The sequence below is a fragment of the Giraffa tippelskirchi genome, chromosome 6, assembly GCF_054371585.1.
Source record: "Giraffa tippelskirchi isolate mGirTip1 chromosome 6, T2T-mGirTip1v1.2.pri, whole genome shotgun sequence".
Lineage (NCBI taxonomy): Eukaryota > Metazoa > Chordata > Mammalia > Artiodactyla > Giraffidae > Giraffa > Giraffa tippelskirchi.
Genome location: NC_137280.1, coordinates 15,882,530 through 15,900,345, shown reverse-complemented (window position 1 = coordinate 15,900,345; position 17,816 = coordinate 15,882,530). Strand labels below are relative to the sequence as shown.

Genomic DNA, 17,816 nt, shown 5'->3' with positions numbered 1-17,816 from the left:
GAGCTGAGGTCAGGACTAAAATATGGTACTTCTAATATCATAACTGGGCTTCCATAGTAGCTCAGACGGTAAAGAATCTGCCTGCAATGCAGGAGACCTAGGTTCAATCCCTGGGTCAGGAAGATCCCCTGGAGAAGGAAATGACAACCCACTCCAGTATTCTTGCCTGGAAAATTCCATGGACAGAGGAGCCTGGCAGGCAACAGTCCATGGGGTCGCAAAGGGTCAGACATGACTGAGTGACTAACACTTTCACTTTTCACTTTCAATCTAATAACTAGCTCAATAGTTATTTACATTTACATTACAATAGATAAATATTTACATTAAATTAACAAAACCTTAGAATTTTAAACATAAGTTCTAAGTGTTTATTATAAATTTTGTGTTTTAGTTTTAATAATAAGTTTGTTTTCTATATATAGGTTCATATTGCTTTCAAGAATACTTCCTGAAGCTTAACATGGAAATGCTCTATACATTAATTGTATCAATGCCAACACCCTAGATGTGATACTAGGTTTGTAAGATGTTTTGTAAGATGTTTCAACTGGGGGAACTGAGTAAGGGATACAGGGGGCCTCTCTGAATTACTTCCTATAACTGCATGTGAATCTAAGATTATCTAAAAATAACACTTAGAAAACATTTTTTGAATTGATTTACAATACTGTGTAGGTGTGTATCTCAGTGATTCAATTATATATATTCTTTTTATATACATATATATTTTTTCAGATTCTTTTCCCTAATAGGTTATTACAGGGTTGCTGCTGCTGCTGCTAAGTCGCTTCAGTCGTGTCCGACTCTGTGCGATCCCATAGACGGCAGCCCACCAGGCTCCGCCGTCCCTGGGATTCTCCAGGCAAGAATACTGGAGTGGGTTGCCATTTCCTTCTCCAGTGCATGAAAGGGAAAAGTGAAAGTGAAGTCGCTCAGTCGTGTCCGACTCTTAGCGACCCCATGGACTATAGCCCACCAGGCTCCTCCGTCCATGGGATTTTCCAGGCTAGAGTACTGGAGTGGGGTGCCATTGCCTTCTCCATATTACAGGGTACTGAGTATAATTCCCTATGCTATACAGTAAGTTCTTGTTGACTATCTATTTTATACACAGAAGTGTATATGTTAACCCTGGCCTCCTAATTTATCCCTCCCTCCTTCCCCTTTGATAACAATAAATTTGTTTTAGTAACAACAATAACTTACCATACTTCTCCAATCAGGATAAAAGGACAATCACTCCTCTTGAGTCGGGGATGGAAAGTGATTATAAAATCATGGATTGTTTGTGAATGTTGTGAAAGAAGGGATGTGTGTAGGGAACAGAGCCTTAACTATTAAGGACAACTTGAGTTGGGAAGTTATCTTTTAAAATATTACTACTAGAAATCTCTATACATCAAAGTTAAGATGGCTAAAATCTTAGTCTATAAATTCATAATCACAAAAAAGGTACCTCTCATAAGGTTACAATATGCTTTCTTTTTTACTTTTTTATATATACCTTAAGTAAGTTATTCCTGACAGCTACAGAAAGGATGTACTGTATGCAAAACGACCACAAAATAAAAGTCCAGTATGAACAAACCATTACATGTTTCTGGCTTGATTCTGTGGTTGTTATTTGCATAATTGGTAATTGGTAATTAGAGTAACTTGTGTGCAAGAACAACCACAGAACCGAGTCTTCTGTGACTTGTGTTTATGTAAGTTATCTCTCTTAATGACTTGAGAAAAATTCCATTTTGAAATAGAAGTAAAATACAGGAAAATAAAAAGGTTTTCCAGCTTGACTCTCTCATATTTTAACCCTTATTTCTTACTACCTGACAGAGGCTAGGAAGCCATAGGAGAAGGGCATCTTTTCATTATGACAGACTGTGGCTACTCTATGGTACAAACACCATTGCTCCCTAGTAAAAGCCGCATAAGGGAAAATTCTCATCAGTAATTCACTGGGACAACCCATGTGTGATCCTCACATTTGTCCAGTTGTATACAAAATACAGAAGCCATGAAAAATAAAAGCAAAAGTTAAGTTTACATGTGGTGAGCACTGCCAACTCTTCTCTTGTCTCTCCCAGCACATGGATGAAGCAAAGAAGGGCATTCACAGAAATGTAAAATACCTGGTACAGAATCCATTTTCCCTGTAGTTCCCCAAGGGCACTGCCACGCTCTGTCTGGGAAACTCCTGTCTAACTAGAGCTGGCAGGCTCCAGCACTGGGAGCTGTCGGCAACCGCGGTGGGATAAAAGGCCAGCAAGACCTGCTTCTGCCACAGGGATGCGTCCAGCGCGGACTGGCTGAGGTCGGGCATTAGGTCCCAGCAAGGAAGGGAGCTGGATCTCATGGCAGGCTGCTCACCACCCGGGCAAATGCTGAAAGTAGTGCTGTCTGGAACATGAAAATACTGAAGAAAGAAAAGACAAGGCAGAGAGAGCACAGTTACACAGTCCGACACAGAAGCTAAGCTTCTCTAAAGCACAGCTTCTAAGAAACCGTGATACATATTCTCAGGAGGTGGGGGGAACACGGGAATATTAGATACCCTGTTCGCACAAGGAAGCCCAAATGAGAAAATTACAAGTAGCAAGAGCAGGGTCTGCTTCTCTAGGCATAAGGAAAATGATAAAGCTGATGTGAGCTGAAGGGGGTGTGTGTGCCAAGTTCTCCATCTCTTCCAGGTACTGCAAAAAAGCCAGATGTCCCAGGGCAGAAAGGCTGTGTTTGGAGGGAGTCCTCGTGGAGACATGCGGCTGGACTGAAAGGGTGGCACCCCGGGGGGACCGTGGGCAGAAGCGATCGGAATGAGAGGAATAAGGGGAAACAGGCAGCCTGGAAGACAAATGTTTCTGAAGGCTCATCCTGAAGGAGTAGGAGACCCTGACTTCCCGCCCTCAGCTGCAGTTCCACATGCTTTCTGGCACATGAGACAGTCTCAGGACTTAGGACTTAAAAAGGACCTGGAGGGATCATTTATCTGAAGCTCCTTGTTCACAGCTGAGGAAGCTGCTTCCCAGAGAGCGGACGAGGGCGTCTGGCATCACAGAGCCAGTGTGTGAAGTGTGTGGCAGAGCATGGCCAGAAGCCAGGCCTCCTCCTTTCCTCTCTGCTGTGTCTCCCACTGTTCCAGACCGTCCACCTGAGAGGGGAGGGATGACCCTGTCTCAAACAATTCCCACACCTGCCCGAAGCCGGGTCATGGCCAAAAAATGGGGCCCCCTCAGCTGCAGAAAGAACGAGGGCCCTCCCCTTCTCACAAGGAGCCCACTGGGATGCTGGTGTGGAGATGGCTGCCAGCAACTCTCTTTTCCTGAGTGCCCGGCCTTTTTTTCCTCAGATTATCTCACTGAACCTTCACCCAGACCCCTCAAGGAATGCGAAATTATGCCACTTTTCAGATGAGGCAGTGCCAGTGTGGAGGACACTGACCCAGTGTTTTGGGAAGCCCCTAGGGTGCAGAGAACTGGGAAAATTTTCAGGGCACACGCTGGTTTTTTTCCTCAAATCCTCGCCTACCATGCAATTACTATTGACCTCTGTTTCCCAACACAGGGCTTCTGGTCACCTATGTATTTTTAATCAATCCTTCAATGAACCAAGATGAAATTCTATTAATCTGCCATTTTTATAAATCCTATAATGCACTGTAGGCTTAGAAGAGTAAGACTTTCATCCTAGTGTATTGTTCTAATGTAGTTTTTAGGAGCTGCAAGTATGGGCTAACAATAAATGCGGATGAAAGTAAAGAAAAATAATACTTTTCTGCATGATGGTTTCAACAGCATAAAACAATAGCATACCACTTAGCATATCCTGTTTTTAAAATATCTCCTTACTCTCTTAAAATAAAACTGTTCATCTGAACTGTATAAAGCATAGAGTAAAAAGAAAAAAAATCCTTCTTGGATTCATTTTCCGCATATTCTGCCACAGAGATGTTAATATAAATGAGCTGGTACATTTTCACATTTCCTCTCCTCCTGGACACAGAGCTCAGCGCTCCCAGATCTGGGGCTCTGTTGGGGCTGAGCCTTCTGCACACACGGCTTCTCTGCGAGGCAGATGTTCTTTTCTGTAGCCTCGTAGCCAGCCCTCAGGCCGGCTTCCTGCCAGGGTGTTAGGAGCACTGGCAGATGCGCTGGCAGCCTAAAGCCGCCAGGGCGTCCGGATCTGCTGCTTGGGAGCCTGTCTCCTCGTTAATGACCTTGGAAGCGCTCATCATGACACCATGGTTTTAACGAAAGTACAAAGAAATGAATCCTTCACCTATATTCGGTGTTAGCTTTTGATCTGTTCTGGGTTAAAAAAAAAAGTTGATTCTTACCACCACTGATTTAAGAAAACTTACAGATTAAAAAAAATCATGTTTGCATGGCTTACCTCCTTTCCAGAGTGGGGTTTGGTGACAGTTAACTGTGGCTTATAAAATATCTGATATGGTGTGTTATTGATTATTGTAGTCTTGTCTTCAATCTGAATAATCTGTATGCCTTGCTGTACCATGGAGGAAATGCAGAACTGGCACAACTGCAGAACAATTGAGGAAAGAGTAATTCTTTAAATATCATATGGCATATAAAAACCTCTTTTTTTAAATATATATTTATGTGGCCACTTCATCATTTTGGCTGTCCCAAGTCAGAAAAAGAAGAGGTATTTCATCAGAGTAGTGCAATTCAGAGTGAATTACAGGGGTCTGGTATCCATGTTTATGAAGATAAATGCAAAAAACATACTTAAATCAGTTATTTAACTATATATAAGTGGTATGTGCTTTTCAACATGAATCTTTTCTTTTTTAAGTAGTATATGAAAGCCAGTTAAAATAATAGAGTAAGGAATCACATTAAACTATGTATGAAGTACCGTCTAGAAATCTCAATGGTACACACTATCATGATGATAATAATAATATTTTTAAAAAGGTCATTGCTCAGGACAGTATCAATTTTATCTTTTGTTCCAGAGTATTTAGTAGAGTTCCCTTTCAGTCTCAAAATTGTCTTGGTCTCTAAAGGGGGTCACTATTTACTCTTAAACAGGGTGCTTTAGCACACTGGTTACCCTTAACCTTAGAGTGACAGAGACTTGTTTTCGAGTTATTTAACCAATTTCCTCACAAAATATTTATTTATAAAAAGCACTTACACATAAACAGACACCACTGATCCTTTTCAACATAAAGCACTGAGTCCAGTATTCCCTGTCTCACGCTCATGCTAGCAGCTATCTCACTGAATGTGTACAAGGCCAAGGGGAGTTCTGAGCACTTTAATGATGATGACAATGATGAAGAAAACAATAACAACTCCCCTCATATATTGTGTTCCTGTGCTCCACCTGTTTAAGGTATTTTATGCATGTTAACTCACAGAATCCTTACTATACCTCTATGGGGTAGCTACTATTATTCTCATTTTATAGAAGAGAAAGAATGAGAGACACAAAGGTAAGCAACTTGCCCTAGGTCACAAAGATAAAGACCTAGGTCTAGGGGTTGGAATTAGAAGCCATGTAGACTGGTTCCCTGGTGCTGCCCTTAGCCACTGTGTGTCTCATCTCACTGTCCTACCACATTGTATGAGGAACTGATGCTCAGAGAAGATATTACCTGCCTAAAGATATCCATCTAGTAAGTGGTAATTTTCTCAAAGTATGGTCTGGGAACCCTTCGGTGGGTGGTCTTTGGACCTTTCAGGAGGCCCCAAGGCCAAAACTAATTTAAAAATAATACTAAGATGTTATTTGTCTTTTTCACTGTTTCACATAAGCATACAGTGGAGTTTTCCAGAGGTTCTATGACATCACCATAGATATGTCATCACAGGATGATGTTATCATTCTTATGGCTAAAGAAATGTTTATTTGCGAATTCTCATGCTTAAAATTTTTTATATTTTAATTTCTAATTTGACAAAAATCAAATAGATATAATTCACACAAACAAAAGGGTTTTGGAGCTCCTCAGTATTTTTTAAGATTATAAAGGGTCCAAAGACTAAAAAGGTGAAAATCACTACTGAAGAAAAATGAGATATAAATATAATGATATTATATTTTCCAACAGTTCATTCATTTGTTCATTCACTAACATTTATTTGTATTTATGTGGCCACTCTGTGAGGTGCTGAAGGTACTGGGTGTTTGACTGTGAATCATAACTTTTTTCCCAGGTTTTGATGGTAGTTCTCAACTTACAGCTATTCAACTTTGGGTGATTCACGCTTCACATCCATGTTACAGTATTTTGGCCGGTGGAGGATAAACATGTGTTGCCCAGACAACTTTGAGGAAATGGATACCAGTTTTGAATACTGAAGATAAACTTCTTTGTATCAGAGAAATTTATTTTTAAAAAGTCACCAAATGACCCTAACCTTTTTTAAGAGGCTCTTCAAAGATGCCTGTCAAAATCTAACTTCTCCTCAGAGAAAGAGCACTCTGAATTACACAACTCTGATGAAGTGCCCCTTCTTTTTCTGACTTGGGACAGCCACAATGTCAAAGATACCATTAAGCACAGCACGAGATTTCTAGATGGTACACTATGGCGCTGCACTCGTACATAGTCTAATGTGATTCGTTAGTCTATTACTCAGCTTAACTGGCCTTCATATACTACTAAGAAAAGATTCATGTTGAAAGCACATACCACTTATATTTAAATAACTGATTTAAGTATCTTTTTTGTGTTTATCTTCATAAACATGGGTACCAGACCCCTGTTCAAGAACACTACTCCCAGAGCTTTTCTGATGGCTTAGTGGTAAAGAATCCGTCTGCCAGTGCAAGAGACACTGGTTTGATCCCTGGTCTGGGAAGATCCCACATGCCTTGGAGCAACTAGGCTTGTGCCTAACAACTGTTGAGCCTGTGCTCCAGAGCCCGGGAGCCACAACTACTGAGCCCATGTGCTGCAACTACTGAAGCCTGAGCACCCTAGAAGCCGTGCTCCTCAACAAGAGAAGCCACCACAAGAGAAGCACGTGCACCACAACTAGAGAGTGGCCCCCGCTTGCTGCAACTAGAGAAAAGCCTGCTCAGCAACAAATACCTACGACATCCAAAAGTAAATAAATTGTTGTTGTACAGTCACTAAATCATTTTTGACTCTTTGTGACTCCATGGACTGCAGCACATCAGGCTCCTCTGTCCTCTACTATCTCCCGGAGTTTGCGTAAATTCAAGTCCATTGAGTCAGTGATGCTATCTAACCATCTCATCCTCTACTGCCCCCTTTTCCTTTTGCCTTCAGTCTTTTCAAGCATCAGCGTTTTTACATATATATGTAAAGAATCAACTCCCTCTTAAAACACTGGTTTTATGGGAGAATCAGATTCGACCTACATCCTTTCGCTCAGGATGCCCTTTCTAGGAATATAACTTTTCTTGCAGGAGCTTCTGTCCTTTCACTCAAAACCCAGAATGTTAGAGCAACTCTACTTCCTGCTCTAAAATGGGGATGCCAAGTACAATTTGTGGATATTTTGGAATAAGTTCTTTCTTTCCTCTACATACAATAAATCAAGTGACTGCTGAGTGTTCTGAAATTGAGTGGTTATTGGATAAAATATGTGACACAGCTTTTATCACTGGTAAAGGAAAAGAAAAAACCACTGTAAAACAGAGAGGTCTAAGGAATCATGTGTTGCACTATTATCAATTGTTTGGAACATATAATACTAAAAAGGGATTAGAAAAGAAAAGGGAAGGCTCATTTTAAACAAGTTGAGGGGACGGCATGCTATCCCCAGCTCCACCCCGACGCCCCACTACTCCCCGTCCCAGCCAAGAGCCAAGCAGACTTTGAGAGACTTTGACCCTACCTTCTGATGTCCTGGGAAAGCACCAAGTCTTATTTCGGCATCAACAAACCCTTCTTCGTCCAAAGACACAACTTCACCATTACCTCCATCTTTCCACTTTGGAGATGTTAGGTTATGGACGAGTTTAATGGCTACTGACTTGTGCACAGTGTTTGTATTTGCCCAGTATATTCCAATTTGAAAAGCTTCCTGGAAAAATAATGCCTCAATTATAAAATAGTTTTCTTAACTTTGATATTTTTACCTCAATTCATAGGAATTTTTTCTATTATAGGTCTACCTAGGCAACCAAATCCTTTTACTTTATTTTTGTAATGGCAACATACCTTTTATTTCACTTCCCAATGCCTTCTTTGAATCACAGTGGAATTTGTATTTATGGAAGGAGGGAAAAAACATCAACCCAAACTGGGACTACTCTATAAATACCAAAGGCTTAGAAACTGAAGGTTTCATTTTATTTGATAAAAGAATAATATGCAATATTAGGTATATGCAGGTCAACATTCCAATTCCATAAGGTAACATCATATGATTATTTTTTTAAAAAAAGAAAAAATGCAATTGAATAAAGATGTTTATAAACTGGAGCTAAAAGAAAAGGACTCTCACATTGTTCCATATCAGAAAAACATTTTATTTAGGAATTCCATGTACCCTATTCTCTTACAGATTTATGTGCTTTCTTGGAACTGGGCTAGCCTTATCAAGAAAGTTCTCTTGTGATGAAACATAAAATCTTCCTATGAAGTTCTGTTTTACAATCACATTTCCCCCCCTTGTTAGTAATGATTCTATGTTGTTATCAGTAACAGGTGGGCACCCATGATTATGGACAGGCAAGTCCACTTATAAAGGAAAAGGGGCCTGATAAAAATAGCTGTTCAGAAATCTTAGTGATCTTGCAAATCTGTGAGAGTTTCTATAAAAACTACAAAAACATCTAGAGGGTAGGTCAGCATAGCATACAGCTCTAGATTCTTAACATATCCTGAGTAGACCAGCCCTAATACTTGTCAAACATCCTGTTGAGGAATGGAAATGAGAATGCAACTAGTACAAGTTATTGAATTTAATGATACCTCAAGCATGAATACTGCTGATGGGTGGGGAAAAAAAAGACATCTGAGATGTCTTTGAATATCAAAGAACATTCCATAGCCCTTACATAGGCATCTAGGAGGACAGTTTTCCACAACTGATTGATTCTGTTAAGAACATAAATGCAACCTCAGAATAAAAGATGGTTGTTGAAAGAAAAGAATTCCTTTTAGTTTAAAAAAAAGAGTTATAGTACCTGAAAATTAGGAGGGATAATAATTTTGCCAGCAGGAACCTGCAGAACAATCTTCTCTCCCTCAAACAGCCAGAGGTCCCACTTGGACTGATTGATAAGCAGGGCCCAGGGTAGCAATTCTATCAATAAGGTCCTCACATATGGCTTCCAGGCTGACAGCTTCACTCGCATTGGGCTGTCCCACTGGCTCAGTTGCTCATTCCTGTGCCAAATACCACATCCAACAGACTCAATGAAACATGATGACTTCAGGACTCATGAAATGTGTTTAAGAATTCCAGACACACAACGCTCCTGTATGGTACCTCTTCACATCAGAGTCATGCAATGCCAAATTTGCATCCAGGAGGAAGAAACTTTTCATGCAATTATGTTCTAGATTAAGAATGAAGCAATTTACAGAATACATCTACTAGGAGATAAAAGGTCAGAATGTGACAGATACATGCAAACATCTTTTTTAAAATGTTTTTTAAGGTATCTAACATTTTTGTGAACATTCATTCATTTAATATTGAGAAATGTTCATAGAAAAACACTGCTGGAGAACATTACCTGTCAGAAAGTGAAAAGTGAAAGTGAAAGTCACTCAGTCGTGTCTGACTCTTTGGGATCCCATGGACTATACAGTTCATGGCATTCTCCAGGCCAGAACACTGGAGTGGGTAGCCTTTTCCTTGTCCAGGGGATCTTCCCAACCCAGGGATTGAACCCAGGTCTCCCTCATTGTAGGTGGATTCTTAACCAGCTGAGCCACAAGAGAAGCCCAAGAATATTGGAGTGGGTAGCCTATCCCTTCTCCAGGGGATCTTCCCGACCCAGGAATCGAACCAGGTATCCTGCACTGCAGGTAGATTCTTTACCAATTGAGCTATCAGGGAAGCCCCTTACCTGTCAGAGTCCTTTTTATTATAGGGCCATGTGGGTTGAAGGAACTTCTCTGGCCCGTAGAACTCATCAAGGATCTGAGTAACTGTGCCTCCAGGGTGTATCTTAGTGGCTATCTGCTTAATGAGGGATGTTGAGATGGGAACAGCACAGTGTGAAGGGTCATCCTCTTCTCTAGGAAATGGAAAGGAAAAACAAGAATGGTTATCAGATGTATTATAAACCAATGTTTTTTTGTGTGTGAGAGTGAGTCAATTTTCGGTGCTTTAGGGATGATGACACAGTTTCGGGAATGATCCGGGACTTTCCTCCCCAAGGCTTGGGTGGAGCTCTCTCGTTTCTCTACAGAAATTATGTTGTCAGTTAGATTTTCTGATCATCTCTCTTTTTCATTTCTAACACGGGTGAATTTTATCTTCAACTACAGAAGAGAAGAGGAGAACACTAGGCAAGGCAATTTAAAAATAACATTCTCATAAGAAATCACACAAAAAACTCTATCCTCTCTTGCCCCCCTTGACAGGACAAGGTTCTTTTTCTTCTGAATCTGAGGAAAAAGTTAAGGACTTTCCCAGTACCTTGCTTGAAATGTTAGGTGATGTACAAGGTCAGGTTCTATGTTTTGCAGTGGTTTTTCCTGTCCTTTTCCTGGAATAATTTGTGTTTCACTCAATCCCAGACTCCTTTTCTCCAAATGTATGATAATGGGGTCTGGAAGATGACTCCTCATGATAAAAAGAGGGCTGAACACAATCTATAAAAATAAAAGGACAGAACAACTTTCATATTTGCTTTGTTGCAGTATTCCAGCTGTTTGATGCTGAGACAAACTTGTAATAAATCTCTTCCCTGGGTCACTCTGACCTTAATTTATTTCAGAACAGGAAAGGTCAAAGTCGTATGCCATATTTTAGGATCTGAAAGCACTCACCATTCGCTGCTGCACTTGAGAGCTGGGTTCTAAAGTCAAAACTGTGCACCAGACATAAATAATGCAACTGTTTGAAGATGGTACCTGCACATGATAGAGAAAAGAGTTCTATTAAACACTAAACATTTACTAATTAATCAAAATAGGCATAGATATAGTATCAGTTTGAATGATAAACAAATTTAAAGTTATTGAAAAAAGCCATTAAAAAAAAATAGAATACCTAAGCAAAAACAGACTTTGCTATGGCATAAAGTGAACGTGCAGTGAGTCAACGGGGCCAATTATTTCCATAAAGATGAAGGGATTTGTATGTGGAGTGAATGATATAAGAGTGACTGGGAGAACGAAAGAGAGATTTGTGCTTCATAGGAATGAAAGTGATGATGGTGGACATTGAGAAAGATAAAAAAGTAGCAATTCATCATAAAGCTTCTCAAGCAGGGAGGACATGCTTTTTTCCCCCTCCCAACCCTTCAAACCCCTAGAGCATCAGAATCTTTTTCAAGATATAACTCATCTCCATCTGGAAGGGTAAAGTGTTGGCTACAGGAACTACTGGAACTGATACAAATGTGTTGTTGTGGGATGGGGAGGAAAAAGTTTGAGAAGTAATATTCAAAGTCTTCGCATATTATTTCAGGCCTCCCCTCTTGTACCATCATTTATTAATAAATTAAGTGCTACACTGAATAAAGAACATAATGAGAACTTTAAAATTTTAAAGTTTCCCTGTTCTGGACTGTGCTACTTCTCACACCTGAATGACGACGCTATACTCAGGGGCCTTGGATTCCAGGCACACGTCTCTTGACCAGTCTTCATCTCCTTTGGCCCTCACACACAACTCAGTCAGTTCGCTGTTTTCTAGTATGTACGAAGGCAATTTCTGTTTGGCTGTAAGGCAGTCAAAATGTTCTCGAACCACAGCTTGTCCATCTTGACCAATGTAATGCTGAACCACTTTTAATTCTATGCTTTGAGACAAGTAACTACAGATGATCTGTCTTCCACAGATGATAATCTAAAAAACAAACAAACAATCAATCAACCCCTCAATCAATAAGACTTCCATCAATTCAGACTCCATGAATTGGAAATAGAGCAAACTTGGGAGATATTGCAGGTTTGGTTTCACATCACCCACAATAAAGCAAATATCTTAACAAAGAGTGCAATAAATTGCATTCTTATGCAATACAAGATCTCTGAATAAATTGATAATACAAACAACTTTTAACTCATACACTGAATTATATTTTATCTTATTCACATTTTTCCTAGTGTGTAGAAGCATTTATCTTTATAAAACACACAGAATTATCCATTAATCACAAGAATTATTTAACTTTTCATCCAGTTAAGCATATAATTCAGGGCAGGCATTAAGAAATATTAATATCTCTTTTGGTGGAAACTGAAAAGATAATGCAAAATGTATTCCTCTGCAGTAAATACTTTTAGAAAGCAAATCCCTATGTAATATGAGTTCTCACCATGGTTGAGGAAGACAGGACTTTCAGATACACTTTTCCTTATTTGTAATATTTTTCCAGGTTATAAAATATATAATAAGTAATACATATATGGCATATTTAAAGGTCTAAGGATATGATCTAGCTCTAAGGTCTAATTTTATGTGTCAACTTGAATGGGCCATAGGGTACACAGATATTTTGATCAATTATGCTGGGTGTGTATGTGAAGGTGTTTCTAGATGAGATTAATATTTTAATTGGTAGACTGACTAAAGCAGATTGCTCTAACTGGTGGGCCTCATCCTAGCAGCTGAAGATCTGAAAGAACGGAGAACCTGGGTAAGAGGCAACTCCTACTGCCTCATGCATGAGCTGGACACTGGTCTGTTCCAGCCTTTGGAAACAACTGAAACATGAGCTCTTCTTGGTATGCTAGCCTGCTGGCTTTCAGACTGGAACTACACATCAGCTCTTCTGGTCTTCCAACTTGCAGATGGCAAATCTTAGACTTCTCAGCCTCCATAATCAGGTAAGCCAATATATACTAAATCTCTCTTCCACCTTCTCTATGTGTGTATGTATATACATACATACAAGTATATGTGTATGTGTACACACACAAACACACACACAGACACACCCTATTTGTTCTGTTTTTTCCTTTTTGGAGAATCTAATAGGTCTTTTCACAAATTATCTCTTATTTTCACAACAACCACATAAAACAGGTGCTATAATGAGTCCTCATATTAACAAGGAAAAAAACAGAGGCAGAGAGATGTTGAATAATTGGTCTGATGTTACCCCGACTCTCTGGTCCAGAGTCTGTGTTGATCACTACCCTGATAGTCTGTATCTCATAAAATCAATACCTACCCATTAAAAAAACAGAAACAATATAAAGAGAATAAAGGTTGCTCATCATAAGGTAAATGTATTATAGCAGAAACCAGTGGTTCCATTCCAAATAAATCCTTTTTCTTTGTTAGTCTTTCCTTTTCCTTTGCTGTCAAAATCACTGATTTGGTTTAGGCCTCAAAAAGCAGCCCAGTCCTCAGGGAAGGTGGACACCTCTCAAGACCCCTAAAGGCTATATCACGGTACATGCTAATCCTAGTAACTCCATTCCCCCATTGCCAATGATTAGTGGTGAACATGGGGCTCTGTTTTGGGAAATAATACAAAAAGGAAGGCTGCTAAAAGTCTCTGGGAAAGATTTTATTGCTTTGATAATAAGGGAGACAATTTGAGAAGAGAAAAGCCTCCTTTTTTTCTGCCATGGGAGATATTAGGAGAGGATATAGATTTTGCAGCTATCTTGAGGCCAGGAAGGCAAATTCAAGAGGACAGCAGAGAAGCGGATACAGTATTGAGTGCCTAATTAACTAACCAACACTGAACCTGCCTTAAAATAGGAACAATAGTATCTGCTTCATTAACTTGCTATGAAGATTAAAAAGCCTATTTTTGTAACATCATGGTGAAAGCATACTAATTGATACATTTTCCTATGTCATCAGGAGTGCCATTAAAAAAAAAACTCTTATACAAATAAATATATTAACAATTATTTATGAACTATTATTTATCCCAGACAAATCTGCTAGATTGATAGACCAAAAGTTAAAGTCATTGTTGCTTCAACTTGCATTATTTGAATAGTGAGGTTTAGCAATTTCTTGAACATTTATTTTCCAACAGTCTATTCCTTAGAATCTTCTTTAGAAGGAACACATCTGCAAAAACCAGGCTATGCTTAACTGCTATATTCCCCCTAGATACTCTGGCCATTATAATCTTTTAAAACAATATTTTCAAAATAACAAAACACACAAGTCAACTGAACTATGTGTCCTAAATCAGCACACAAGATTTTCTTTAGCACATGTAGGGGTTACTAGACACTTATGATAAGCCTTATGATGCCATAGCATTGCCTAATGAATAAACATTTGGAAGCTCTGAGGCAGTATTTAACTCTGTTGCTCTTCTGGATGTGTCCAGGCCTGGCAATGTGTGTTCGGTGCTCTTGCTTCAGAACCTTTGGGCCCTGTGAGATTAAGGAGAGAATTTGGCTGTCTCTCACAGAAACCACAGAATCTCTGCAACCATCTGGGACTCACTTTGTTTAAAGACAAAGATCTTCTTGGTGGGTTTTTATAGTTTCATTTTCAACCCAAAAGTCTGTTAAATAGGCTTCAAATTTGATAAAAAGAAAATCCTTAAAAGTGGTTAGGGAGGAAAGGCTACTAAGATGAAAGGAAATCCAAAATGGCTACCCCTTGGACCTGTGCTCTTCATGGCTGCTCCCTCACAGGGTTCAGTGACAGCCATGCCTGCTTTCCTTCAAAGTGGCAACACTTACAGTGCTGATATTTTGAAAATTATGGTTAGAATTTCAAGATTAATTTATCAGTTGAAGACAGCTACTTAATTTTTTTAATGTAGGGTTTCTCTTTAGTACACATTTTCAGGTTTCACACCACTTCCCCTTTTTCTCCAAAGCCACAAAGATGTGCATTGAAGATTTCTACATATGATTTTAGTTAGCAGGTTTCAGAACTCTTATTAGATCAGTGCCAAGAAGAATAGCAATATTAAAAGAATAATTCCAGAGCACCAGATGCACTGGAAAGTGATATCTTAACCATGATTAAAAGTGTATGTATAAAGATACAAATATATATACATACATTCATATATGCACATTAACATTTTTAGAGTGGTAAAGCTTTCCTCAATGAAGACATGGAAAACACGGAAGCAAATACGTGTACATGAGTAGTTGTATCATGTGCAAAGTTCCTGGGAAATTTTATGTGTGGTCAATTTTTATTGAATTGGAGAAATGAGAAGGGTTTAGGAAAGGCAGGGTACAGGCAACTAAACGTCATTGTTCCAACAAGCTTTAGCCAATTCTCCACTGTCCAGAGGCATGGTAAAACGGTTAAGGTACATTAGGGAGCTGCACACACTCACCTCCCCAAATGGGTTGTGGTAATTAGGCAGCTGCGGTTTATTGTAAGTTTCCAGGCCCAGGTGGGATAGAAGGAAAGAAGCCAAGATGTGAGGGAGGCAGGAGTCCACGATGCTCTTCTGGAAGCTTGGTTCCTATCTTCCTTCCTAACCTGGCCACCTGAGGAATCCTGTGTCTCTGGTGTACTTTAACTAGAGCTAATCTGAATGTTAGTTAATCTACCCTGACCATAGGAAAAAAAAATCCAATTTAAAAGGAAGTAATACTTTGTGTGTGTTGGGGGGTGTGAAAGAGAGAGAGAGAGAGAGAGAGAGAGAGAGAGACAGGAACAGACAGAGAGACAGGGACAGACGGACAGAGACGTTGGGAAAGAGAGAGAGAAAGACAAGAAAGGCTGAAAAACACTGACTGGGAAGGTTTTTTACAACTTTGATATATGTAGTGGTAGGTCTGAGGTTGCCATGGTGGTCTGCTGAACCTCGTATTACCCAGGTTCAGTATAAACCACTTTCCATTTGCTTCATTTTTAGGTTAACAAATTGTTGTTTTTGTGTTTCACTTTTCCCTGCCCTGCTGAATTTTTAAAAATGGCTCTAATATAGACCACAGTCTCATATGATGATGACAAGAATTGTTAAAACTCAAAATAAGTTATGTGTGTGAGGCCTCCCATGATAGTGGGAATGTAAAATGGATTTTCCCAGTTCCTGTGGGAGAAGAAGACACCTCTTCTCAAAAAAGTAAATGCCATGTGAGAGCTGCTTATGCTTCCATTATTTCTTTCCACATATCCCTTTCCTGTTTGGCTAGACTTGACTTTTTTTTTTTTAAGAGTATTTATTATAAATGGGGTAGAAGCAGAGAAAAGTGTGAAAGGCATTCTCCCCCCACCCCCAGAAAAGGATTATTAACATTTAACAGTACAAATAACATTTGGAAAAGTCCTGAAATACGATTTGGCACCAGATGCCTCAAAATCTATATTTGGCATTAACAGAGAGACTGATTAAAAGAATTCCTTAAACTCTCAATGCATGGAAAATTTTTTTAGTTCTGATTTGAACCCTTCATAAATATTTAAGGTTTAAAAAATGCTAATAGTTTGAAAAACTCATGAAGTCAGCAGAAGTTTTAGGAAAAATATATATTTAGTTATTTAAAAGTGTAGTAGCAATAAGACTCTGGTAAGCCAAAACAGTGAATTTTGTCTAAGGAATAAAGTATATCTTTTTAATTTGGAAATATGCATCAAGCATTACAAAAATATTCATATCCTTTGGGCAGGTAATTAAATTTTACAGCAATTATTTTAAGGAAAGATACAGAAATGTGGACATATATTTATACAAAAAGATATTTATTGCAGGATCTATTACAGTTACCAACTGGACATTAACTGAATGTTCAACAACAAGGAAATGTCTATGTGTGTTTCAATATACCATATGGCAAATCACTAGGCAACCATTAAAGGGATAACTTCAGGAATTTTAAATAACAGGAGCAAATAGACATTACATAAAGTTAAAAGAAGAAACAAGTTGAAAAATTGTGATTATAGTTCAATTTCGCTCAGATGGTAAAGAATCTGCCTGCAATGCAGGAGGACCTGGGTTCAATCCCTAGGTTGGGAAGATCCCCTGGAGGAAGACATGGCAACCCACTCCAGTATTCTTGCCTGGAGAATCCCCATGGACAGAGGAGTCTGGTGGACTACAGTCTATAGGGTTGCAAAGAGTCGGACACAACTGAGCGACTAAGTACATACAATCAGATTTTGAGTTGTTTCAAAGAAAAAAAAGTAGAAAAAATATACCAAAGTAATAATAGAATATATTTTTTGGTTGGTAGATTTATGAATAAGTTTAATTTTCTTCATGAGGCTTTTTTGTTTCCAGATATATTTTATAATAGTTAACATAAAAATAACAGTGTGAACTAGTATTTATTGGGTGTTTTTCTATTATAAAAGGAATATGAAGCATAAAACAGTTAAGAAATTTGCTTAAGGTCATATAGGTAATAAATACAAGGGCTGAGAGATCTTTTACAAATAGAAAAAAGGTAGGTAAAATTTTGTGAGAATTAGAAAAATGTATTTTTCATGACAAATTTTTTTGACTTATGGTATACACTGTTGCAATAGTATCTACTCAGGTACAGTGTATATACTAATTTATCCTGAAATTTAACATCAGTTATTGAAAGTAATAATATCTGTGGAAAGAATGAGGTGTCTATATGTAGCAACACAAAAAAGTCCAACCAGTGTTGCTTATGCCTGGAAATATTTCATTATTGTAATAATAACTGAAGTTCATTGGGTTATGACAGTGGGCCAGGCACTAGTGTAAGCACTATACATATACAAACTTATTTAATTCTCACATCTACTTCACAAGGAAGGCAC

At 38.8% G+C, this 17,816-nt stretch overlaps 1 protein-coding gene across 9 annotated transcripts in view; it reads right to left on the bottom strand.

The window, feature by feature from the left end:
- VPS13B (vacuolar protein sorting 13 homolog B) overlaps positions 1-17,816 on the bottom strand; it is a 752,042-nt gene that overhangs the window by 43,615 nt on the left and 690,611 nt on the right. For all 9 annotated transcript variants that reach the window (XM_081503358.1, XM_081503363.1, XM_081503357.1 and 6 more), the window contains 8 exons: positions 11,712-11,975; positions 10,952-11,035; positions 10,599-10,774; positions 10,024-10,194; positions 9,133-9,334; positions 7,836-8,024; positions 4,390-4,536; positions 2,133-2,416 (listed from right to left, as the gene is read on the bottom strand). In XM_081503358.1, the coding sequence (XP_081359484.1) occupies positions 2,133-2,416; positions 4,390-4,536; positions 7,836-8,024; positions 9,133-9,334; positions 10,024-10,194; positions 10,599-10,774; positions 10,952-11,035; positions 11,712-11,975 (1,517 nt within the window). The remainder of the gene's footprint in view (positions 1-2,132; positions 2,417-4,389; positions 4,537-7,835; positions 8,025-9,132; positions 9,335-10,023; positions 10,195-10,598; positions 10,775-10,951; positions 11,036-11,711; positions 11,976-17,816) is intronic.